The 21,093-nt window shown below is 35.5% G+C and overlaps 4 protein-coding genes across 4 annotated transcripts; all 4 read right to left on the reverse strand.

Moving 5' to 3' along the window:
• Positions 1-14: 14 nt before the first annotated feature.
• On the reverse strand, positions 15-1,151 carry LOC110686764 (F-box protein CPR30-like). Its single transcript, XM_021863369.1, has one exon. The coding sequence runs from the start codon at positions 1,149-1,151 to the stop codon at positions 15-17; it is 1,137 nt and encodes a 378-aa protein (XP_021719061.1).
• A 1,113-nt stretch (positions 1,152-2,264) lies between these two features.
• Positions 2,265-3,305, reverse strand: LOC110686766. Its single transcript, XM_021863370.1, has one exon. It carries the CDS (start codon positions 3,303-3,305, stop codon positions 2,265-2,267), a length of 1,041 nt encoding a protein of 346 aa, XP_021719062.1.
• A 2,125-nt stretch (positions 3,306-5,430) lies between these two features.
• On the reverse strand, positions 5,431-6,567 carry LOC110686767 (F-box/kelch-repeat protein At3g23880-like). The gene has a single exon (XM_021863371.1). The coding sequence runs from the start codon at positions 6,565-6,567 to the stop codon at positions 5,431-5,433; it is 1,137 nt and encodes a 378-aa protein (XP_021719063.1).
• Positions 6,568-18,448: 11,881 nt separating this feature from the next.
• On the reverse strand, positions 18,449-19,612 carry LOC110686768 (F-box only protein 8-like). Its single transcript, XM_021863372.1, has one exon. It carries the CDS (start codon positions 19,610-19,612, stop codon positions 18,449-18,451), a length of 1,164 nt encoding a protein of 387 aa, XP_021719064.1.
• Between the last annotated feature and the right edge of the window lie 1,481 nt (positions 19,613-21,093).

The raw sequence follows: 21,093 nt of genomic DNA on the forward strand, positions 1-21,093 counted from the left end.
ACCCTTCATCAATTTCATAGGAAAGATGTGATAGTCTCATCAAAATCTTTGTGCAAAACCAAGCTTTCTAGATAAGTCTGGAAAAAAATCCGGCTACTCATCATAGTTCTTGTTTGGTTGCTTGCAATGTTATAAGACATCGTAATGTGATTGTGAGTGTTGAACAACAAAAACGTATTGCTCTTTTGACCATATACAATACTTGAACAATCAAACACTTTGGGAGCATCTAAATTCGGATCTCCCTTAAACCATAGCCTCCATGGATTCTCTCCGCCATCTTTTTCCAAAACCCATATGCAGCTACTTTCAGATGACATCAATAAAACTCCCAAGGACTCGCCATGGGCAAAAATAAACCTATTAGTGCTTTCTTTCACAGCATCAGGCAGTTGCATAACACTAAATTCTTCGACATCAAAGTCATACAAGTATAGTTTCCCATTAGCTTGACGATTTCTATCAATCCAATATACAACCCCTCCACAACAAACTAACCCTCCTTCACGCCGAAACCCCGATATAGCCCAACCCGACTTACTCACCGGATTCTGTTTTTTTCTCCAAAGGTGATCAGTGAGTGAGTATACAGCAATCCAGGCATCATCATTAAACCTACGAATAATAGTCTTAATGGCAAGCACCTTATGATCATTACTAGAAGGGGAAAATCCTAAAGCATAAGCTACACAACAACGACGACTTCTACCCCAAGGACTCGCAAAAGGACAATGGGGAAGAAACAATGATTTTCTTATAGAAGGGTTCCACAATCGAACCGAATTTCTGCCATTTATCAACAAAATCAACCCATTACGGTTTCCAGAAATTGAATGTGGTTCAGGAAATTCAACAAGGTCTGCAATCTTGTTAAATGTGTCACAACAACGAATTGTGAAATTACATCCATCGCCTACAGATCTTTCAATTGCTATCAGATGATGAGTAACTTTTTGGGAATTGTAATTGTAACGTTTAAGATGCAAAGGAATGAAATTGGACGAATCAATGAAAGAACACCAGGTTTTACAAACAGACCTGAATTTCAAAAGGGTTTTTGAAGGTAGCCATGCCAAGATCTCCAACAATAATTCCTCCGGCAAGTTGTCGTCCCGTGAGAATTCCCTCTCCATACTACTTAATTCGGCCATTGAACTCATAATTAAGCCAAAGAGATAATGATTTGCAGAGTTGGTACTCTTGGAGTACTAGGTATTATTTCTTGGGGTGGGTTAATAACTTTAAAGCATCCTTTCATTAATTTATGGAGTCATTTGACCCAAAGCTTGGTTTATTGGAGTGCAAAACCGTTAGAGTGGCCCCCATAAATGGCTTAATTGGACGGAAACCGTTTACAGGTAATGCTAGATAAAAGCATCATTTTAATTTATTTATTGCCCAAATTTTATTGCCCATAACAAATTGCACTCCAGGGTCACTTAAAATTTATTTGATCGATCAAAAATGTAAAAAGTTTTGGATGTTAAGTACTCTCTTCGATATCAATTAAATTCCAACAATTGATTTTGTTAGTAACCAACCTAAACCAACACTTTTGTTTAATTTGTACTAATTATTAATATTTGGGTTTGAGCAATGCTTCAACTCGAATTTGTACCCGATCTATAAGGAACTTGAACTCAACCCAACACCCAATTAACCCAACCCCAATTCTACCAAAAACCAATTTGACCCGTCATATTGCCTAAAATGTCCACATCTAACTATCAGAACTATTCAGACGCCTTGCTTCACATTGTCTAATATGTCAACATCAAACTTTCATTATGCCTAAACATTTGATACCCGACCAATTCACCAATTACATCCTACACTAAAAATTCCAAGTACATGACATACACGCATATTTTTCTAGAAATATTAAATCAAATTCAGTAGATAAAAAATTGAAAAGACAGAGTATGTAATCAATATTCAAGAAAAAAATAGGGAACATGACCAAAAAAAAAAAAAAAGTTACAAACAACTCAACCGTCAATTGATTGGAAGCGACCCATCTACTTAAAATTGTTTATTTTGTGCTATCTTTACAAAATATAATTGCTACTAAATAACAGCAACAATTACTACTACAGTGTACTACCAAAACAAGGAAAAATATTGTCTAAAAATCAATCGAAAGCGAAGAATATAAGAACTAATAGGCTCCTAATAAAGAAGAAAACAGCATTATTAACGAACCATGAAATGTAGCTTAGAGTTGAACCTTTCAAAGACCAATTTGTAACCCCTTACTTGCTTGATCACTCAATATTATTTCCTTCAAGCAAGAGTACTAAGCTTTCCACATACCTATCAAGAAACTTAATCCTCACCCAAATAACATCAGAGAGCGCCTTCAATTCATCCTCATGATTTTCGAGGTCGTCGTCCGAAATCGATCCCTTAGGTATGTTACGAAACCACATCTCAACCTTATGACGCGACAAACCCCGGGCAACATTATTTGTAACATCCAATTTATATTGTTTAGTCCAAACAAAATCCGAACCGGAACTCGACTTTACTCCCTTCCATACACTACCATGTTGTCCATCAGGATTACCATAGCAGTCCAAAATTGCCAATGCATTATCCAAAACTGCCGAGCATCTCATGAGATACCGCTCCTCGGCCTTGACTTCGATGTCAGGGCATTTCATGCTAGTAAAAGCCTCTTTATCAAGATCGAAACACAGAAAATGCGTCAATTTTGTTGTATTGCTACTTTTCGCACTTCCAAGCCAATAAATCTCGTTGTCAAAATTCATAGGCATTGTGAATACGGTAAAATGCAACATAGGCCTTGGACCTTTCCTCTGTTTGGGGTTTAACCAAGAACGATTCCGTAGATTGAAAACCTTTGTTCTTTCCGAGAATCTCACCGAACTTACAGACACTTCCTTGTAAGTACTACTCACGGAATCAAACCCGAACCCGAGCTTGACCTTATAATCCCACCCTCCTGGTATAAAACATGGGATTTTTAAGCACTTTCGGATAGACGGATTCCACAGTATAATATCCGAGTCGTCGGTTTTGTGTTTTACAACATTAGTGTGCATTAGTAACACCCCATTGACATAACTCACAACACGGGTAACCATAGTATCTTGGAAGATTTCTGGTGTAATGAGCTGATCATCTTGAGTAAAGGAATCGGTTTGACGAATGGCTAACGTTCCTTGCTCTACTTGACGGCATAAGAAGTGGTTTCGAGGTTGAAGTTGAAGATGAAGTGAGGTGAAATCTTGATGGGTAATAATGGAATTCCATTCTTTGCAAACGCATAGTGATTTTATCATGTGTTTTACAGGGAGTTTTGTAAAAATATTCGTGAATAATTCACTTGGTAATTTATCGAACTAATTATTTATCGTCTCCGTCTTCTTTTTCTTCATCCTGTTTTTTGATTGAGTATTCGTCATTGATGGATTTATTTGATTGATTCGATTGAAGGCTATTAATTGAGAAAATTGGAAGAAAGGAGAGAAATTAATTTCGGGTTTCTTTGATTTGATTGAATGTTAGTTATGACACAAGCATAGAGCGCGGATGATTATATTGAAACGTTTTGTTGGATTAGGGCTTATTTTAGGCTCATGATGTGATTTGATCATAGATATCCAAAATTACTTTTTTTTTTTTTTTGAAGCCATTACCCAAGATAATTTCATAAGCTTATAATGTGACTCTTTATGCTCTTGATTATTTTTTTTTATTTTTTTGGAAATTGATAAAACTAGTACAGAGTATAAAAATTTAGATTTAAGTAGACTTATAATTAACTGAATATACAGCAAATGAGACCTCATCAGATCCACTAATAGTCTCAAAGGCAAGCACCTTATAATCATTACTAGAACATAAATTTAATTACTAAGACAAGAGGGAAGAAACAATGCACTTCTAATAGAAGGGTTCCACAATAATATTATCCCATCCCAATCATGTTCCAACAAAATCAACCCATTACAGCTTCCATTGCAAACTTCTTAAGTGTGTCAGTAAGACGAATAATGAATATAATTCCACCGAGATAAAAGCTTTCAATTGCTATCAGATGATGATCTAATTTATGGGAATTGTTGTTGTAAAGCTTAAGATGCAAAGAAATGAAATTGGAAGAATCAATTAAAGAACACCAGGTTTTACAAACAGACCTGATTTTTGAAAGGGTTTTTCAAGGTAGCCTTGCCAAGATCTCCATCAACAATTCCGTCGGCAAATTACTGTTCTTCGACAATTCCTCATCCCGTGAGAATTTCTTCTTGTTACTACTCATTTTCGCCATTGATCTCAATAAATCAATCGAAAGAGATGATGAGTTCCTACAGTTGGTACTCTCTTCGTATAAAAGAGAGACAAGGTTAAAACTTTTTTGGGGGGATTGAAACTTACAAGTGTCGTTTGAGTCTAATTGACCCAAGTTTGGTTTATTGCCCGTAAGGCCAGAAGTCCATAACAAAGTGCACTCAAGGGTCACTTACTAACTCAGCTACTACGAGTACATTTATTTGATCGACCAAAATTTTTAAAATATTTAGATGTAATTACTAGTTTTTGGGTTCGAGCGATGTTTCAAATTGTTTTTTAATCTGAATATAACTCGACACCTATTGAACATTTGAACCGACCTGTAACCAACTTGAACTTAACTCGAATTTGTACTCGATCTATAAACAACTTGAACTCAACGCGAATTCTAATTTGACTTGATGTGAACTCAACCCGACACCCAATTAACCCAACTCGAATTCTACCAAAAACCGATTTTTGACCGGCCCTATTATTAGGGGAATAAGGCTACTCCCTCCGGCCACTTTGTGCATTTGATACAATTAGACAGTCGAAAAAAAATTAACAAGTTGTGTGAAATTCTGAATAAGGCTTTTGAGTGGTCCTTGTTGGTCGGAAAAATAGATTTTCATGCAAGGCACGTGACTTTTTTTGGTCGGAAAAAGGTCAAAGGACCCTCGCCACCACCTAAGTGCAATAAAAGGACCTTTTGCGGCACCTTTTTTTATAAAAAAAACTTTTACAACAAAAAGACCTACTTAAAAGGAACTTTTTTACAAATTTTCCTAGTTTATAAACTATAAGCTGAAGAACGTTGATAAATAGCAACCACTACAACATACAATAAAATAATATATCTTGGATGACAATAACCCATAAAAAACCGTATTGAAAAGATATATGATTTGCAATTACAATCAAGGAAATTATCATATAAACTAGGAGCAACAATAGTTTAAAAACTCAATAAAAACATATTGTCATACAATGCAAGGAAATTTAACCTATAATGAATGTATCTTGGTTAAACTACACTAACCTCAAAGATAAGCTAGATACCACAATGTGAATCTATGTTCGGACTTGTTAAATTAAAATCATTTCCTGATGCCCTCATTTTGGACCGATTAATTATTTATCATCTCTTAGTTCATCAGTTTCTCTTTGTGGAAGGGGTGTCAAAGTCTGCCCTTTAGATACTTTGCTCATCACCAAGCTCTCCACATACGTACTTAAATATTGACAAAAACCTTGAAAAGAACTACTTAAGTCTTGTCTTTGATGATTCGCGAAATTATAAGAGCTCATGCTCTGGAAACCCATCAAAAGTACAGTTTTGTTGCGAACATAATGAGTTTGATAGCAATAATCCTCATATCCATCTCCGGATATCCAAAGACTCCATGACTCCTCTGCACCATCCTTTTTCAGTATCCATATGCGAGTCCTTTGCAAAGATAAGCTGCAAACTGCAATTGAGTCACCGAGGAGGATAGCATAACTCCTAATCCAAATTCCATTTTTCTGGGTATCCGGAATTTCCAAAAACCTAAGTTCCTCAGTATCGAAGTCAAATCGATAGAGAGCTTCAGATGAATAATAAACTCCAACCCAATATACAGCCCCTTGACAGAAAACACTTCGTCTTTCCATCCTATAAAAACATAATCGGTGAGCAAAAATCCCAGATTTAGTTTTCATCTTCCAACTATGATCGTTGAGCGAATATACAGCAATGGGTACTTCTACTACATCACTTATTGATTTAAGTCCTTGTTCAAAAGCAACCACTTTATAATCATTACAAGAAGGAGCATATCCAAGAGCATATCTTGCGGAGACCAAAGGGCAAAGGGGAAGAAGCAAAGACTTCCTAATAGACGGGTTCCACAGTCTGAAGGGAGTTCGACAGGGGCACGGGTAGGACGACCGCGGCCTCACCAACATCAACCCATTACAACAACTATAGAGAGTGTAAGATATAGATGTTTCATATAATTGAGCACTTTTAGTTAAAGGGCGTATGCCACTAGTACAATATATTGCATAAGTTCTTGATCGTCCGCCACCATAAGCCTCCTGCACTAATATACGATTTTTATTAGTATTGTAAACTTTAAGATGCATATTGATGAAATCTGACGAATCGATCATAGATCTCCAAGCTTTACAAACACATCTGAATCTAAGAAGGGTTTTCGCCGGCAACATCGCCAATATTTCTATTATTAGATCCCATGGCAAGCACTTGGGCTCTGATAAATCCATCAATCACCCTCACTCACAATGAAAATTTGACAAAATTTTTGTAACAGTAAAGATCTATAACCTAGGCAATCTTACTTTCTCGCTTAAAAAAGAAGTAAAATTGACTTTTTATTAAGCTTCCACACAATTTAGGGTTACCTAAAACTCTTCTTCCCTGCCAAAAATAACTGGATATATTTTTAATAAATAATAATTAAATAAATAAACAAAACAATTTACAAGGCTGGCCAAAAAATTTTAGGAAACATGTTACATCGAGTTGGGAGATGAAGAGTAAAATATTAGTGTGCAATTTGTAAAATACCAAAAATACCCTCCCACTTTGGATTTTTAAGAAAAGGTTGTTAAGCTTTTTTTTTAAAATAAATTAAATAAAGTTTCTCAGTAAATAAAATATAGAGTAACGTTTTTTTGGAAAATTGTCCGAAATAATCCAACTTTTGGGTCATCCGTTAAAAATGATCCCACCTTTGAGTTCCTTATAAATAATCCCACCTTTACCCCCCGATCTTTTTTAATGGTCCCATTTTACCTGGAACAGGTTGAGTAGGTAAATTTTTTTTTAAAGTTTAATTTACACGTGTCATTACTTGATTGGTAAAAAAAAATTAGAAAACCAACCACCGCCACACCAATTCAGCCACCACCATCCACTACAAGAATCAGGTCGAATTTCGACGGACACGTAATTCTGTCAGACAAATCGGAATTTCCGATGGATTTATTTTCCAGCGGATATTCCGACAAATTCAAATATTCCGTCAGAAATCCGTCGAAAATTTCCGACGAAAAATTATTCCGGCGGAAAATATGTACTTTCCGACGGATTTTTCCGTCGGAACACTAAATTTCCGATGGAAAATATGTACTTTCCGACGGAAAAATTCCGTCGGAATCACCCTGAATTCCGTCAGAAACCCGTTCGACGGAATTTCCGTCGAAACGGGTTGTCGGAAACCCTTTTGTAGGAAAAACGACATTTTTCGTCGGAATTGTTTCATCGAAAGAGGAATTCCGGCACCGGAAAAGTCCGTCGGAAATTTTCGACGGAAAATCCTGTAAAAAAAAATTGCCCTACCCGTTACCACCACCACCCCCCACCACTAAACCACCACCTCCACCCCTGGCCACTAGCCTCCACATCAACAAATAAAATTACAAAAACTCCTCAAATATTCCCCAGAACTAACCACGCACCACCCACCACCCTAACCGACCCACCACAACCCACCTAAACCTAAAACTGACCCAGATCCACCCACCTACACCTAAAACGACCCAGACCCACCCACTACAACCCACCTAAACCTAACACCGACCCAGACCCACCCACCACAACCCTCCTAAAACCAAGACGGACCACCACAAATACCTAAAACCTAACTAAAACCGACCAAACCCCCTACCAAAACCCACCTAAAACTGACCCAAATCCACCCACCAAAACCCACCTACACCTAAAACGACCTAGACCCACCCACTACAACCCATCTAAACCTAACACCGACCCAGACCCACCCACCACAACCCTCCTAAAACCAAGACGAACCACCACAAACACCGCACCTTAACCCAGACCCACCTAACCACAACCCTCCTAAAACCAAGACGGTCCACCACAAACACCGAATACCCAGATCCACCAACCACCACCACCGCACCCTAACCCAGACCCACCTAACCCAGACCCACCAAACTCAAGCCAAACCCAGACCCACCTACCCAAACCCTGACCGAACCCACACCCAATCCGACCCACCTAAAACCATCATCATGAACGGCCAAACAACCACCACTGCCCAAAAATTTAATAAAAAATTCAAAAACATAAATTAAAAACAGTAAAACGTACCTTAAAAAACCGAATTAGCTTCAAATTTCACCTTGAACTTGGTTTACTAAGGCCAAATCCAATCATGAAAATTCTAAATCTAGCATTTTTATGGTCGAATTTGACCTTAAAAACCATTAATGTGTTATTAACCATCACTATTATCGGCTTTTACCCATCATGGAAAAAATCAGAGTAGAGAAAAAGAAGAGAAGGGCGTGAGAGAGAAGAATGTGAGAAAAATCAGAGAAGAGAAGGGGCGTGAAAAGAGAAGAGGAAAGAGGAGAGGAGACAGAAAGAGAAGAGGAAAGAGGAGAGGAGAGAGAAAGAGAAGAGAGGCGGAGAGAGAGAAGATGAGAGGAAAGAGAAATGAGAAATGAAAGGGGGAGGGGGTAGTTCCGTTTTTATTAGGGTTTAGGTTTTTTTATTTATTTTTTTAAAAAAAAACCATAATTCCGTCAAAAAGGGTTTAAATTTTCGTCAGAAATCTCCTACGGATTTAAAATCCGTCGGAAACTAAATATATTCCGATGGATTTAAATTCCATCGGAAATGTCCGACGGACTTTCGACGGAAAATCTAAATTCGTCGGAAATTTCCGACGGAATTTAAATCCATCGGAAATTACGTTTTTTTTTTACGGATTTTCGTGTCCGTCGAAAATTGACCTTTTTCTAGTAGTGGGTGTCGGTGGTGGTTTGTTAAGTTGGGGTTAATTTTTGGTGGTGTCAGTGGTGGTGTGTATGTGAAGGTGGGATAGGGGCTGGTGTGGTTGGAGTCGGTGGTTGTATGGTTGGGGATTGTGTGCAGTGGGTCTGGTTGGGTGGGCTGGTGGTTCTGGGGTGGGGGCTGGTGGTTTGGGCGGTTGTAGGGAATATTTCAAACATCAACTTTGAGCCCCACTGTGATCATGCATCTTAGCATGGTGGCGTCCAAAGGGAAAAAAGCTGGAGATAAAAAGTCGCCAATAAGTTTTAGGAACTTGTAAATCGTTCGCGGGTGTGAAGGTTACACCCCCCTTTCACGATCACGGAGATCGCTAACTCCATAGTGGTCCGCAACCATGACTGGATATTCGGGGATAATGGTACGAATCCAACCTAGAAGAGATTGAACTCGCCCTAAATCGGCCTCTACTTAATTCTTATGATATTCATGGGCGCTTTCCAATCAACATACATCCAACAAGTTAATCTTAAACCTGTTTAATCTATGTTGGTTGATTATTAATGCACAAACAAATCTATTATTGGCAATCACTTGAATTAAAATTAAATCATGTTAACCTAAAATAAAATTACAAATTATCTTATTAGGCGTGATTTCAAGTACAAATTCTCTTTAAACCTGCAAGAAAATGGCGTGATCAAGCAATACCAATAATATAAAAATAATCACAATCGAGCAACATATAATAATAATTAATTGACACAACAAATCATCATCATAATAATATCCTCATAATATCAATAAATCATGATCTCATCAAAACATGATTAATAGCAAGCTCCTAGGCATGATACTAAACAGATTAATAACAAACCCTAGCATGTCACTAAATAAAAATCAAAGCTTTAGCCTAAACATGATACTAAAAATCATAAAAGCATTCTAACATACTAGGAATTAAAATAATATTAGAAATATTAAAATAATACCCTAACATGATACTAGAAATCATAAAAGCATTCTAACATGATACTAGAAAGCATGGAAGCATCCTAACATGATACTAGGAATTAAAATAATATTCTAAGCATGATTTCTATATAAAAGGAATAATTAAGATAGAAGATCTACTCACTTTGATGTCTCATATCTTTTTCAATCAAAACAATAAACACGTTAGTAAATTCAAGAAAGAAATAAATCAAACAAATAAATAACATAATAATTGAAATATAGATTAGGGACCAAACCCTCAGAACTATCAACCTTTCACGTCAAGGTCGAAGGCAACTACGAGAAGGGCTTGGAGTATTCAAGTCTTGCAAAGGACGTATGGTGTGTGATGTGTTTAGGCTAAGGCTAAGAAAGATAGAGAGAGGAAAGTTTATAGCTTAGAGAGGGATTAAGATGATGATTGTTGGTGATTCAAAACTGAGGAAAACGTCCCCTATTTATAGGGAAAAACGAGGGAAAAGATCAGAAAAAAGAGTCAGAATTCGACTTGGAGTAAAACTGATCGTATCGCGAAACGCCAGATATATCGCGGCGCGATACTTATATCGCTGCGTGATATTAGTATCGCGACGCGATAAAAGCATCGTCCAGCGATATTTTTGAAGATAGAATCCGTACAAAATCCGACCTCCAATCAAATTGGGTTTGGTTTTTGGGGAGACATGATCAGGTGTCTACAGCGGTGGTGGTGCAGTTTTTTTTTTCTTTTTTGAATGGATTTTTCGGGGGAATTTTCGTCGGAATTTTCCGGCGGAAAATTATCCGTCGAAAATTTTTGACGGACTTTTTCAGGCCGGAAAATGTCTTCCGACAGAAAATTTCCGTCGAAAAAGGTCGTTTTTCCTACAAAACCTCTTCCGATAATCGCATCCGACGGAATTTCTAAAACAAAATAAACCCAATAACACAGGGGATAGAATAAGTGGAAAACTGAAACAGAATATCTACCACAAGTTTTTTTTTTTTTTTTAAATATGTGTATTTCATTGACACCAATGGCAATGAGATAGACTTTATAGCTTCATTTGGTAGTAAATTAAACTCAAGGACAGTTTGCTGTGGGAAAAAAAAAAGTATAAAATGCACAATATAATAAACATAGGGGTAGCAAATGACTCTTCCGCTTGGACACCATAATAATGTAATCCAAAGTCTGGAGTTTTTGTTTTGTTTGGATCCAGAGTTTGGATTCTACCTTGGAGATGGATCCATTCCAAATCCGAGCCATGAATTCGTCTTTATAAACAATCAAATTTTATTTCTAATTATAAAAATATATCCATTATTTAATTTAAATACTTTTAGTGTTACTCATGTTGTTAATTTTTATCATTTCCGATAATACTTAAGATATATTTAAAATATTTTTAATTGTGGAATTTTTCATTAAAAACGTAATTTAAAATAAATATGTTTAAGGCATAAAATTTTCACGTGGATCTAAATATACTTATTAAAAAGGAGATTTGTATGGATTAAATAGAATCCAATTTAGATTCGACTTGTTGACATCCCTATTCCATACGAGTAAAATTTGAATTTGGGCTTTTTTGAACGAATTGAAACATGTCGATCAAGTCAATTTTGATTTGGATCAAAGTTGAAAGAGTTTTTATTGGATAAGGTTAACAAATATTACGAGTAAAATATTAGCCCAAATTCAATACAAAGTATTATTAGAAAAATATTTCATATATGATTTCGTATTTTACTTGTCTGTTCGCTCTCACATTATCGGCCCACTATTAGCCTGTGATTACTTTCAACCGGCAACAGCCCTAACCCGACCAATAATAAATTCTAGCACTGAGTTTCAAGCAGCTGAGTTTAATAGGTAAAAAACATGTATGTAAAGTTTAATGGTAATTATATATGGGAGTATACTTTCAAAAAAGTTACATGGGATCTAATCTACAAGTAGTAAATGATGTGAGAGAACAGATTAATTAAAAAAAGAAAAAGAAAGAATGGAAATCATGCAATCCGTTGAGATAAATTTCAATACAATTTAGGTTTCTTACCCATAATCTAATGCAGAATATTTTGTAGTATTTGGTAATGACTTATTGAACCTCATATGGCTTTATTCTCTTAATTATAAATCATAAAAGCCATAAAAAGCATGTAGCTTGAACAAACACTAAGAGGAATTGTCCCTGAATAGCAGAACCTGATACATATAAAACATATTGGACCAATATAATTTACGGTGTATTTGAATTACAATAGCACAAGTACATCAATAACATATATTTCATACTTACTAATTAACATTCTTGCATGTACTTCATACTCACTAATTAACAGTCTTGCATGTACTTGGACTGAACTACATGACAGGCCATACATACATCACCCAATATACGACTCTTTACATACGAGTTTCAGGCACACATTCACTCTCACATTTGAGCTTAAGCACGCACCAGTATATTACACCATGGTGAGCGGCAGTACTCGCAGTAGCAACAGAAAATTAAACTGAGCATTTAGCAACTTCAGACAGTGGGCGCTACTAGTAGTCCAGTATGCATCTCTGTAAACAGCAAATAATTAAGTCAGTATCAAATTTTATAATATCCTACAGCGTATCTCTAAGAACCAATTCCTTCTCGCTCTCCCTCCCCACTATAAGTCTAGAAGAGTATGACAACTGAAAATGGATAAAATACATAATTTTAATGACAAATGTAACAAAGAAATCTGATAGCAAACCATAACTATTGCAAAGTTTCATCCTTATACCAAAAATAACATAAGCACTTGAACGAACAATTATATAAGGCTAATAATCATGCAGTAATGCAGACTCACAATATTTTTCTACATGGTAAGAAAAAGAAAACATTAAGGGAAATGCAGATTTGCAATTATATACAGTATAAGAGTAGCAGTTATTATACCTAAAATGTAAACGATAGAAAGCCAGCATAGCAAATCGAACAAAGAAGAATATATGGAGTAGTAAATTTGTGCCTTACAAATCACATTCCCCTTAATTTTATCTCCTAATTTTATAGAGGGAAGAAATCACAAATTCCAAAGAAATTTTCATTCAGAGGATAATAAGTAATAAAAAGTGTTTAACCCAACAGATTAGAAAATGACAAAGTGTTGAATCCCGATTTAGAGGATATGCAAAAACAAGATAGGGAATAAAACTTGAGTCAGAATTTCTTGTATGGGAAAGAAATGTAATGTAATCCGAAGGAAGAACAACATTAAGTATCCTTAAGTAATGTAGTATATAAGTCATGAATAGCTAAACATAAAAGCAATTGTAATTACAGCATGTAGGTTGAGCTAGCAAAAATTTTTAAAATTGAGAAAGGCAAGAGGTGCCTAGTCAAGTTCATATTTATTTCATAAAGTTTAACCAGGGGTCTATAATTCCTTTAATTTCCTGGGAAATTATGTCAAAGTCTACCCTTCAGATACTTTATGCAACACCGATCTAGCCACACAAATGCGAAATAATATCTACAAAAGAATTCTGTTTCCCCAAATAACTCCACTCTATTGTAAGCTTTATGAAAAAAAAAAAAAAAAAAAAAAAAGTGTATGGAAGAAACTAGCAATCACCTAGAACCTCTAGATAGACCATAGCCCAGTTGATCCTCTCCATCCTCCTTTTTATCAACCTGTATGAAGCTTCCTTAAGAAGACACGGTGAAAACTACTAATGACTCACAGAGGAAGAAGTTTTAGACCTAACTCTAATATTTTTTGCAGCAACTGGCACTTTCACAAAGCTCAATTCTTTGACATCGAAGTCAATGGAGAAAAGATACGTCTCTTGGTTCAAATTACATTAGGATAGCAATACAGCATTGTGAGAATATGTACCCACCTCCAATTTATAGATGCTAATCAACAACATTTATCCTATCAGAATTCGATGCTCCACAGATCACTTTTGAGTAGATAAATTATATTTACACAACTGAAACCCCAAAGGAAACAATTGTATAATTATCTGAATACCAGTGAATGAAAAAGACAATGAGGAAGTAGCTTAGCAAGGACTTTCCCATGCAGAGGGTTCTACACTCTTGTCTCATCCTCTCATAGTCTCGGGTGGGCTTCTATATAGGCATCAGTCCAAAACAGTGCCAACAAAAAAAAGTATGAAAATATGAATTATAGATTATTCAGAATATGAGCAGCTTTCCTGTGCAAATAATGCACAGCTTAAACGAACATTCAATGGCAAGCAGATGTGTGTTGCAATTGTCTACGTAAAGTTTACATCGCACATAAATGTAATCTAAGGAATCAATTACAGTCTAAAAAACTTCATGTTTTACACACACACTTGAATTTTTCACTGGCAACCCTGACAGACCTCCCTCCAAAACTTCATGGATTTACATGTCTCCCAAAAAGTATTCATCAAATGCTTTGTCTTCCAGTTCCTTGTTGTGACTACTAGACTATTTTGGATATATTTGGGATCTGCTTATTGTGGTAAAGTGTTGCTATTTTCACGTTTCTAATTTTGGCATGGAGATAATCATGTTTAGAACTTGAAAGGCTTCAACAGAGAGTCAAAGCTTAAGACTAAATCCGTAAATAATTAAGATCACATATAGAACCTGTTTATCTAAGATATACCAGGGGTTTTCATTCACTCATAATACTCCAAAGCACTATTTGCTAGGTGGGTGATCAAGACTCCGCAGTGAAGACTGATGCTTCACTTATAGGTGAAGATCCAACACTGCCTCAAGAATGTGCTAAAGCAAACTTCTTACTTGTATCATACTTAACATCTCACTAGCATTCTGATTGACTCAGACTTTGGTATTGATTTTCAAGCAAAACCTCCCACATTCAATTCTACTTATTTGGATCTCAAGCAAATTCTCCCACGTTCAAAAAGCAAAACCTCTCATGTTCAATTCTACTTATTTGGATCATATTTACATTGAGAATGCTAACACCAAGTCACCAACCTTATTTTCAAGCCATGGATAGACACAAGTGATGACAAAACTAATTACCATATTACCCTATGTCACATAGTAACCCCTGCCAACAGAGAAAAAAAAAAAGTAATTTTAGGTCACGTGGGTAGCTCAACGCCCAAAAAGAAGGTAAAGGGAAATCGGGCAAAAGGTAGCAACTTACAATATTTTGGGTTTAATAAGATGGTTAACTACAACATGTTTTTATTAGGTAATTTTCACAAATCTCAACTTTATAAGGTAGTTTCTTACAAAAATAATCCTATTCCAAATAATTTCTTTATTTAATTGATTTCGATTTTTCATTGACAAAATTACCTTAACTACTTACTTGGAGAGGATGAGTAGATTTTGGAAGGGCATATAGGATAGACCACATTATTGAGGGGAGTAATTATTCATTTGTTCAACTTTGGAGATGGATTAGAAATTGTTTCGTGTTTAAAGGTAAAGAGAATGCAACTTCATTCACTGATGGTTAATAGTATGCCAGAAGAAATATCCACTTTATTAACCTTTTTTTTTTTATTTGGTTTACACATTAACTACACCATCATCAGGTAAATGTGATAAAAGGTTATATGATCCTATTTAAGGACAAGTTCAAGAAATGTCTATATAGAACAACAAAAGCAAGTCTTCCTAAACAATGCATTTTAAAGCGTAACAAAACACAATTAATATATCATAATGTGTGTTTTACAGATTTTAGATGATGTAAGTGGATGAAAAAAAAATAAATCACATGATAAAGAGCAAGTATTACCTGTGACCTTCCAGAATCAGCCATTATCAACCCTTCATCAATTTCATAGGAAAGATGTGATAGTCTCATCAAAACCTTTGTGTAAAACCAAGCTTTCTACATAAGTCTGGAAAGAAATCCGGCTACTCATCATAGTACTTGTTTGGTTGCTTGCAATGTTATAAGACATTGTAATGTGATTGTGAGTGTTGAACAACAAAGACGTAGTGCTCTTATAGACAATACTTAAACAATCTAACACCTTGGAAGCTTCTAGATTTGGTTCTTCCTTAAACCATAGCCTCCATGGATTCTCTCCGCCATCCTTTTCCAAAACCCATATGCAGCTACTTTCAGAGGACATCAATAAAACTCCCAAGGACTCGCCATGGGCAAAAATAAACCTAGTAGTGCTTTCTTTCACAGCATGAGGCAGTTGCATAACACATAACACCAAATTCTTCGACATCAAAGTCATACAAGTAGAGTTTCCTATTATCTTTGCGATTTCTATGAACCCAATATACGACCCCTCCACAACAAACTAACCTTCCTGCGAGTCTTAACCCCGATAAACCCCAATTTGACTTACTCACCGGATTCGGTTATCTTCTCCAAAGGTGATCCGTGAGTGAGTATACATCAATCCAGGCATTATCATTAAATCTATTAGACGTGAAGGTAACCACCTTATGATCACTAGTAGAAGGGGGAAATCCTAAAGCATAAGCTACATAGCTAAAACAACTTCTACAAGGCCTCGCAACAGGAGAAAAAATATCCAATGATTAAAGGGTTCCACAATCGAGCCTCATCCCTACCATTTTCCAACAAAGAAATTGAATATGATTCAGCAATCTTGTTAAATGTATCACTACAATGAAATGTGAAAATACATCCATCGCTATCAGATTATGAGTAACTTTTTGGGAATTGAAGTGTAACGATTAAGATGCAAAGATATGAAATTGGAGGAATCAATGACAGAATACCAGGTTTTCCAAACAGACCTGAATTTTAAGAGGGTTTTTGAAGGTAGCCTTGCCAAGATCTCAATCAACAAATCCGTCGGTAAATAGCGGTCCTCCGGCAATTTGTCGTCCCCTGAGAATTCCCTCTCCATACTACTCATTTTCTCCATTGAAATCAATCAATTTTTTTCATTTGCAGTGTTGGTACTCCGTACTTGGTATAGAACGAGGCTAATATCAATACCGGTTACTTAACATTTTTTTTTTTTTTTTTAACCAAAGTAAACAAAGTTTTTTTCAACAAAAAACAAGCATCATTTGAGTCTATTTGACCCAAAGTTCGGTTTATTGACCATAAAAAAGTGCACTCAAGGCCGTCAAGGGTCACTTAGCTAACTTTATTTGATCGGCCAAAATTTTTTAAGAAAATTCGTTATCAAATTGTTAAGCACTCTCCCCGTTCCCAAATTTCAATAATTGTTTTTCTTCGTAACCAATCTAAACCAACACTTCTGTTTGTACTAATTACTCCCTTCGTCCTTTTATTATATGTTTGTATTCCTTTTTTGGGTTATCAAAATTAAGTGTCTATTTCTATTTATAGATTGTACTTTATTCTCTTTTTGATGATTTGTCATCCGTTTTTTTTTTATATATATTTTGACATCAATTCCCAATACTTTCTCCCTCCTAATTCTCAACCACTTTTTTCTTTCTCTCTATATCTCTTTCTAACCCCCACATGCATATTTGTACTCCCAATTATTAATTAAAAAAAATTTAACTTTCTCAATTCTCGTGCAAAATGGAAAATAGGCATATAATAAAAGGACGGAGGGAGTATTAATTTTTGGGTTTAAGTGATGCTTCAAATTGACATAATTTGACCACAACCCGATACCTATTTAACCCGATTTAGCTTGTAACCAATTTGAACTTAACCTGAATTTATACCGATTTGTAACCAACTTGAACTCAACTTAAATCCGAATTTGACTTGTTCTGAACTTAGCCCAACACCCAATTAAATTGACAGGAATTCTACCAAAAACCAATTTGACCCGTCATTTTGCCTAAGCATTTGACAGCAAAGGGAATGTTCAGATACTTCAGAACTGTTCGGAACTTCGGACGCCTTGCTTCACATTGTCTAAAATGTCCACATCTAACTTTCATTATGCCTAAAAATTTGATGCACGACCAATTCACCAATTACACATTTACACCCTACACTTAAATTCTAAGTACATGACATATACGCATATTTTTCTAAGAATTATTAATTAAATCAGATTCAGTAGATAAAAAATTGAAAAGACAGAGTATGTAATCAATATTCATGAAAAGAAAACAGGGAACATGAAAAAAAAAAAAAAAAAAAAAAAAAAAAAAAGTTACGAACAACTCAACCATACATTGATTGGAAGCGACCCATCTACTTAGAAATTGTTTATCTTGTGCTATCTTACAAAATATAATTGCTACTAAACAACAGCAACAATTACTACTACTAGTGTACTAGCAAAACAAGGAAAAAAATTGTCTAAAAATCAATCGAAAGCGAAGAATATAAGAGCTAATAAGCTCCTAAAAAAGAAGAAAAAACAGCATTATTAACGAACCATGAAATGTAGCTTAGAGTTGAACCTTTCAAAGACCAATTTGTAACCCCTTACTTGCTTGATCACTCAATATTATTTCCTTCAAGCAAGAGTACTAAGCTTTCCACATACCTATCAAGAAACTTAATCCTCACCCAAATAACATCAGAGAGCGCCTTCAATTCATCCTCATGATTTTCGAGGTCGTCGTCCGAAATCGATCCCTTAGGTATGTTACGAAACCACATCTCAACCTTATGACGCGACAAACCCCGGGCAACATTATTTGTAACATCCAATTTATATTGTTTAGTCCAAACCAAATCCGAACCGGAACTCGACTTTACTCCCTTCCATACACTACCATGTTGTCCATCAGGATTACCATAGCAGTCCAAAATTGCCAATGCATTATCCAAAACTGCCGAGCATCTCATGAGATACCGCTCCTCAGCCTTGACCTCGATGTCAGGACATTTCATGCTAGTAAAAGCCTCTTTATCAAGATCGAAACACAGAAAATGCGTCAATTTTGTTGTATTGCTACTTTTCACACTTCCAAGCCAATAAATCTCGTTGTCAAAATTCATAGGCATTGCGAATACATTAAAATACACAGCAGGATTTGCAGGTTTCCTCTGTTTCGGGTTTAACCACAAACGATTCCGTAAGCTGTAAACCTTGGTTCTTGATAAGAATCTCACCGAACATACGGATACTACCTTGTAAGCCCTACTCACGGAATCGAACCCGAACCCAAACTTGACCCTATAATCCCACCCTCCCGGTATAAAACATGGGATTCCTAACATCTTTCGGATAGACGGATTCCACAGTATAATTTCCGAGTTGTCGGTTTCGTGTTTTGGAATAGTCGTGTACATTAGTAACACCCCATTAACATAACTGGCAACACGGGTAACCACAGTATCTTGGAAGATTTCTGGTGTAATGAGCTGATCAACTTGAGTAAAGGAATCGGTTCGACGAATGGCTAACGCTCCTTGCTCTCTTTGACGGCATAAGAAGTGGTTTCTCGGTTGAGGTTGAAGTTGAAGATGAAGTGAGGTGAAATCTTGATGGGTAATAATGGAGTTCCATTCTTTGCAAATTGACCTTGCTTTTAACATGCTTTTTACAGGGAGTTTTGTAAAAATATTTGTGATTAATTCACTTGGTAATTTATCGAACGGATTAATCTTCGTCGTCTTCTCATTCATCCTGCTTTTCGATTGAGTATTCTTCATTGACGAATTAGATTGATTGATTCAATTGAAGAAAGCGCTTAATCGAGGGAATTATTGGCAGGAAGGAGAAAAATTAATTTCGGGTTTCTTTAATTTGATTGAATGTTAGTTATGACACAAAAATACGGATGATTATATAGAAACGTTTTGTTGGGTTAGGGGTTATTTTAGTAATTTAAGAGGGACTAAATTTTAACATTTTCTTATTGTAAGAAAATTTTAACAAGTGTACGGCTGATGCTGTGATTTGATCATAGATATCCAAAATTACCCAAGATAATTTGACATGCTTCTTTTTTTATTTTTTTTATTTTTTAACAAGCTTATAATGTGAGTATGTGACTCTTAATGCTCTTGATTTTTTTTCATTTTTTTTATTTTGGGTACTTGATAAAATAATTAAGTACGGAGTATAAAAAGTTAGATTCAAGTAGAGTTATATAATTGGTGCACGATTTTTTGTTATGTTTTTAAAAATTAAACATTTATATATATTTATATGATAAAAATTAAATATTTATATATATTTATATAAATAATATGTTTTTCCTTACATATTATTCACACAGTACGGTCAAAGGGGAGGTAGTGAATAGTGTAAAAGTCAAAGCAGGTTAAGTGAAAAAGAACAGAGGAAGCATAATCTAATATGATCTTTTTTTTTCTGATTAGATTTGACGGCTTGATTTGACTAAACTTTGATTTTATAGGTAGGCTAACCCGGTAGGGAAAAATATATCAAATGAAATGTGGGTTATTATACCTACTAGTAATGTAGTATGTACTCCGTAGTAATTAGACGTGGCTGACTATGGTGTAACAATCTTGGCTCGTCACTTTGGAGTGTATGTGTTATTATAACTAGTAGTAGCTTCCGATAGAAGCTTAAGTATATGAGTTGATTCAATTGAGTCACTTAATCAATAGGGAGGTTAAGGGTTTCAATGTACCAAAGGATGGATAAGGAGAGAAGAAAAGCCGGTTAGATCAGGATCGGTACTCTCTTTGATATTTCGCCTTGGCAAAAACAGCATATGGGTGATGGTTAACGACGAGGATGCCCACGAGTCGTGGAGTAAATGGTTTTCAACATATTCATCTCATGGTTCGTAGGAGCTTTTCCAACATCATGGCTGTAACATTATTCATATGTGCTATGATGATAGAGAGAAATACAATGTCCTATGATCTCAAAAATCGTCTTTTTGATGATTTAAGGACTTCTGAATGTCTAATGGTGCTTATATAAGCTATATCAACTTGATTTTAAATTTTATAAAGAATATTGAACTTAGGTTGTTTAATAATACTTAATACTCCAATCTGATGTTGATGTTGTCCTTAACACTTAGACCATCTCTATTGATGAGACTCAACTTTGAGTATTGAAATACAAAATGAGTTGTTTTTTTAACTCCAATGGTAATACCCAACCCACTTCTCAATTTAGCAACTCATGTGAAGTTTAATTTTCAAATGGT

This window comes from Chenopodium quinoa, unplaced genomic scaffold (genome assembly GCF_001683475.1).
Source record: "Chenopodium quinoa cultivar QQ74 unplaced genomic scaffold, ASM168347v1, whole genome shotgun sequence".
NCBI classification, from domain to species: Eukaryota; Viridiplantae; Streptophyta; class Magnoliopsida; order Caryophyllales; family Amaranthaceae; genus Chenopodium; species Chenopodium quinoa.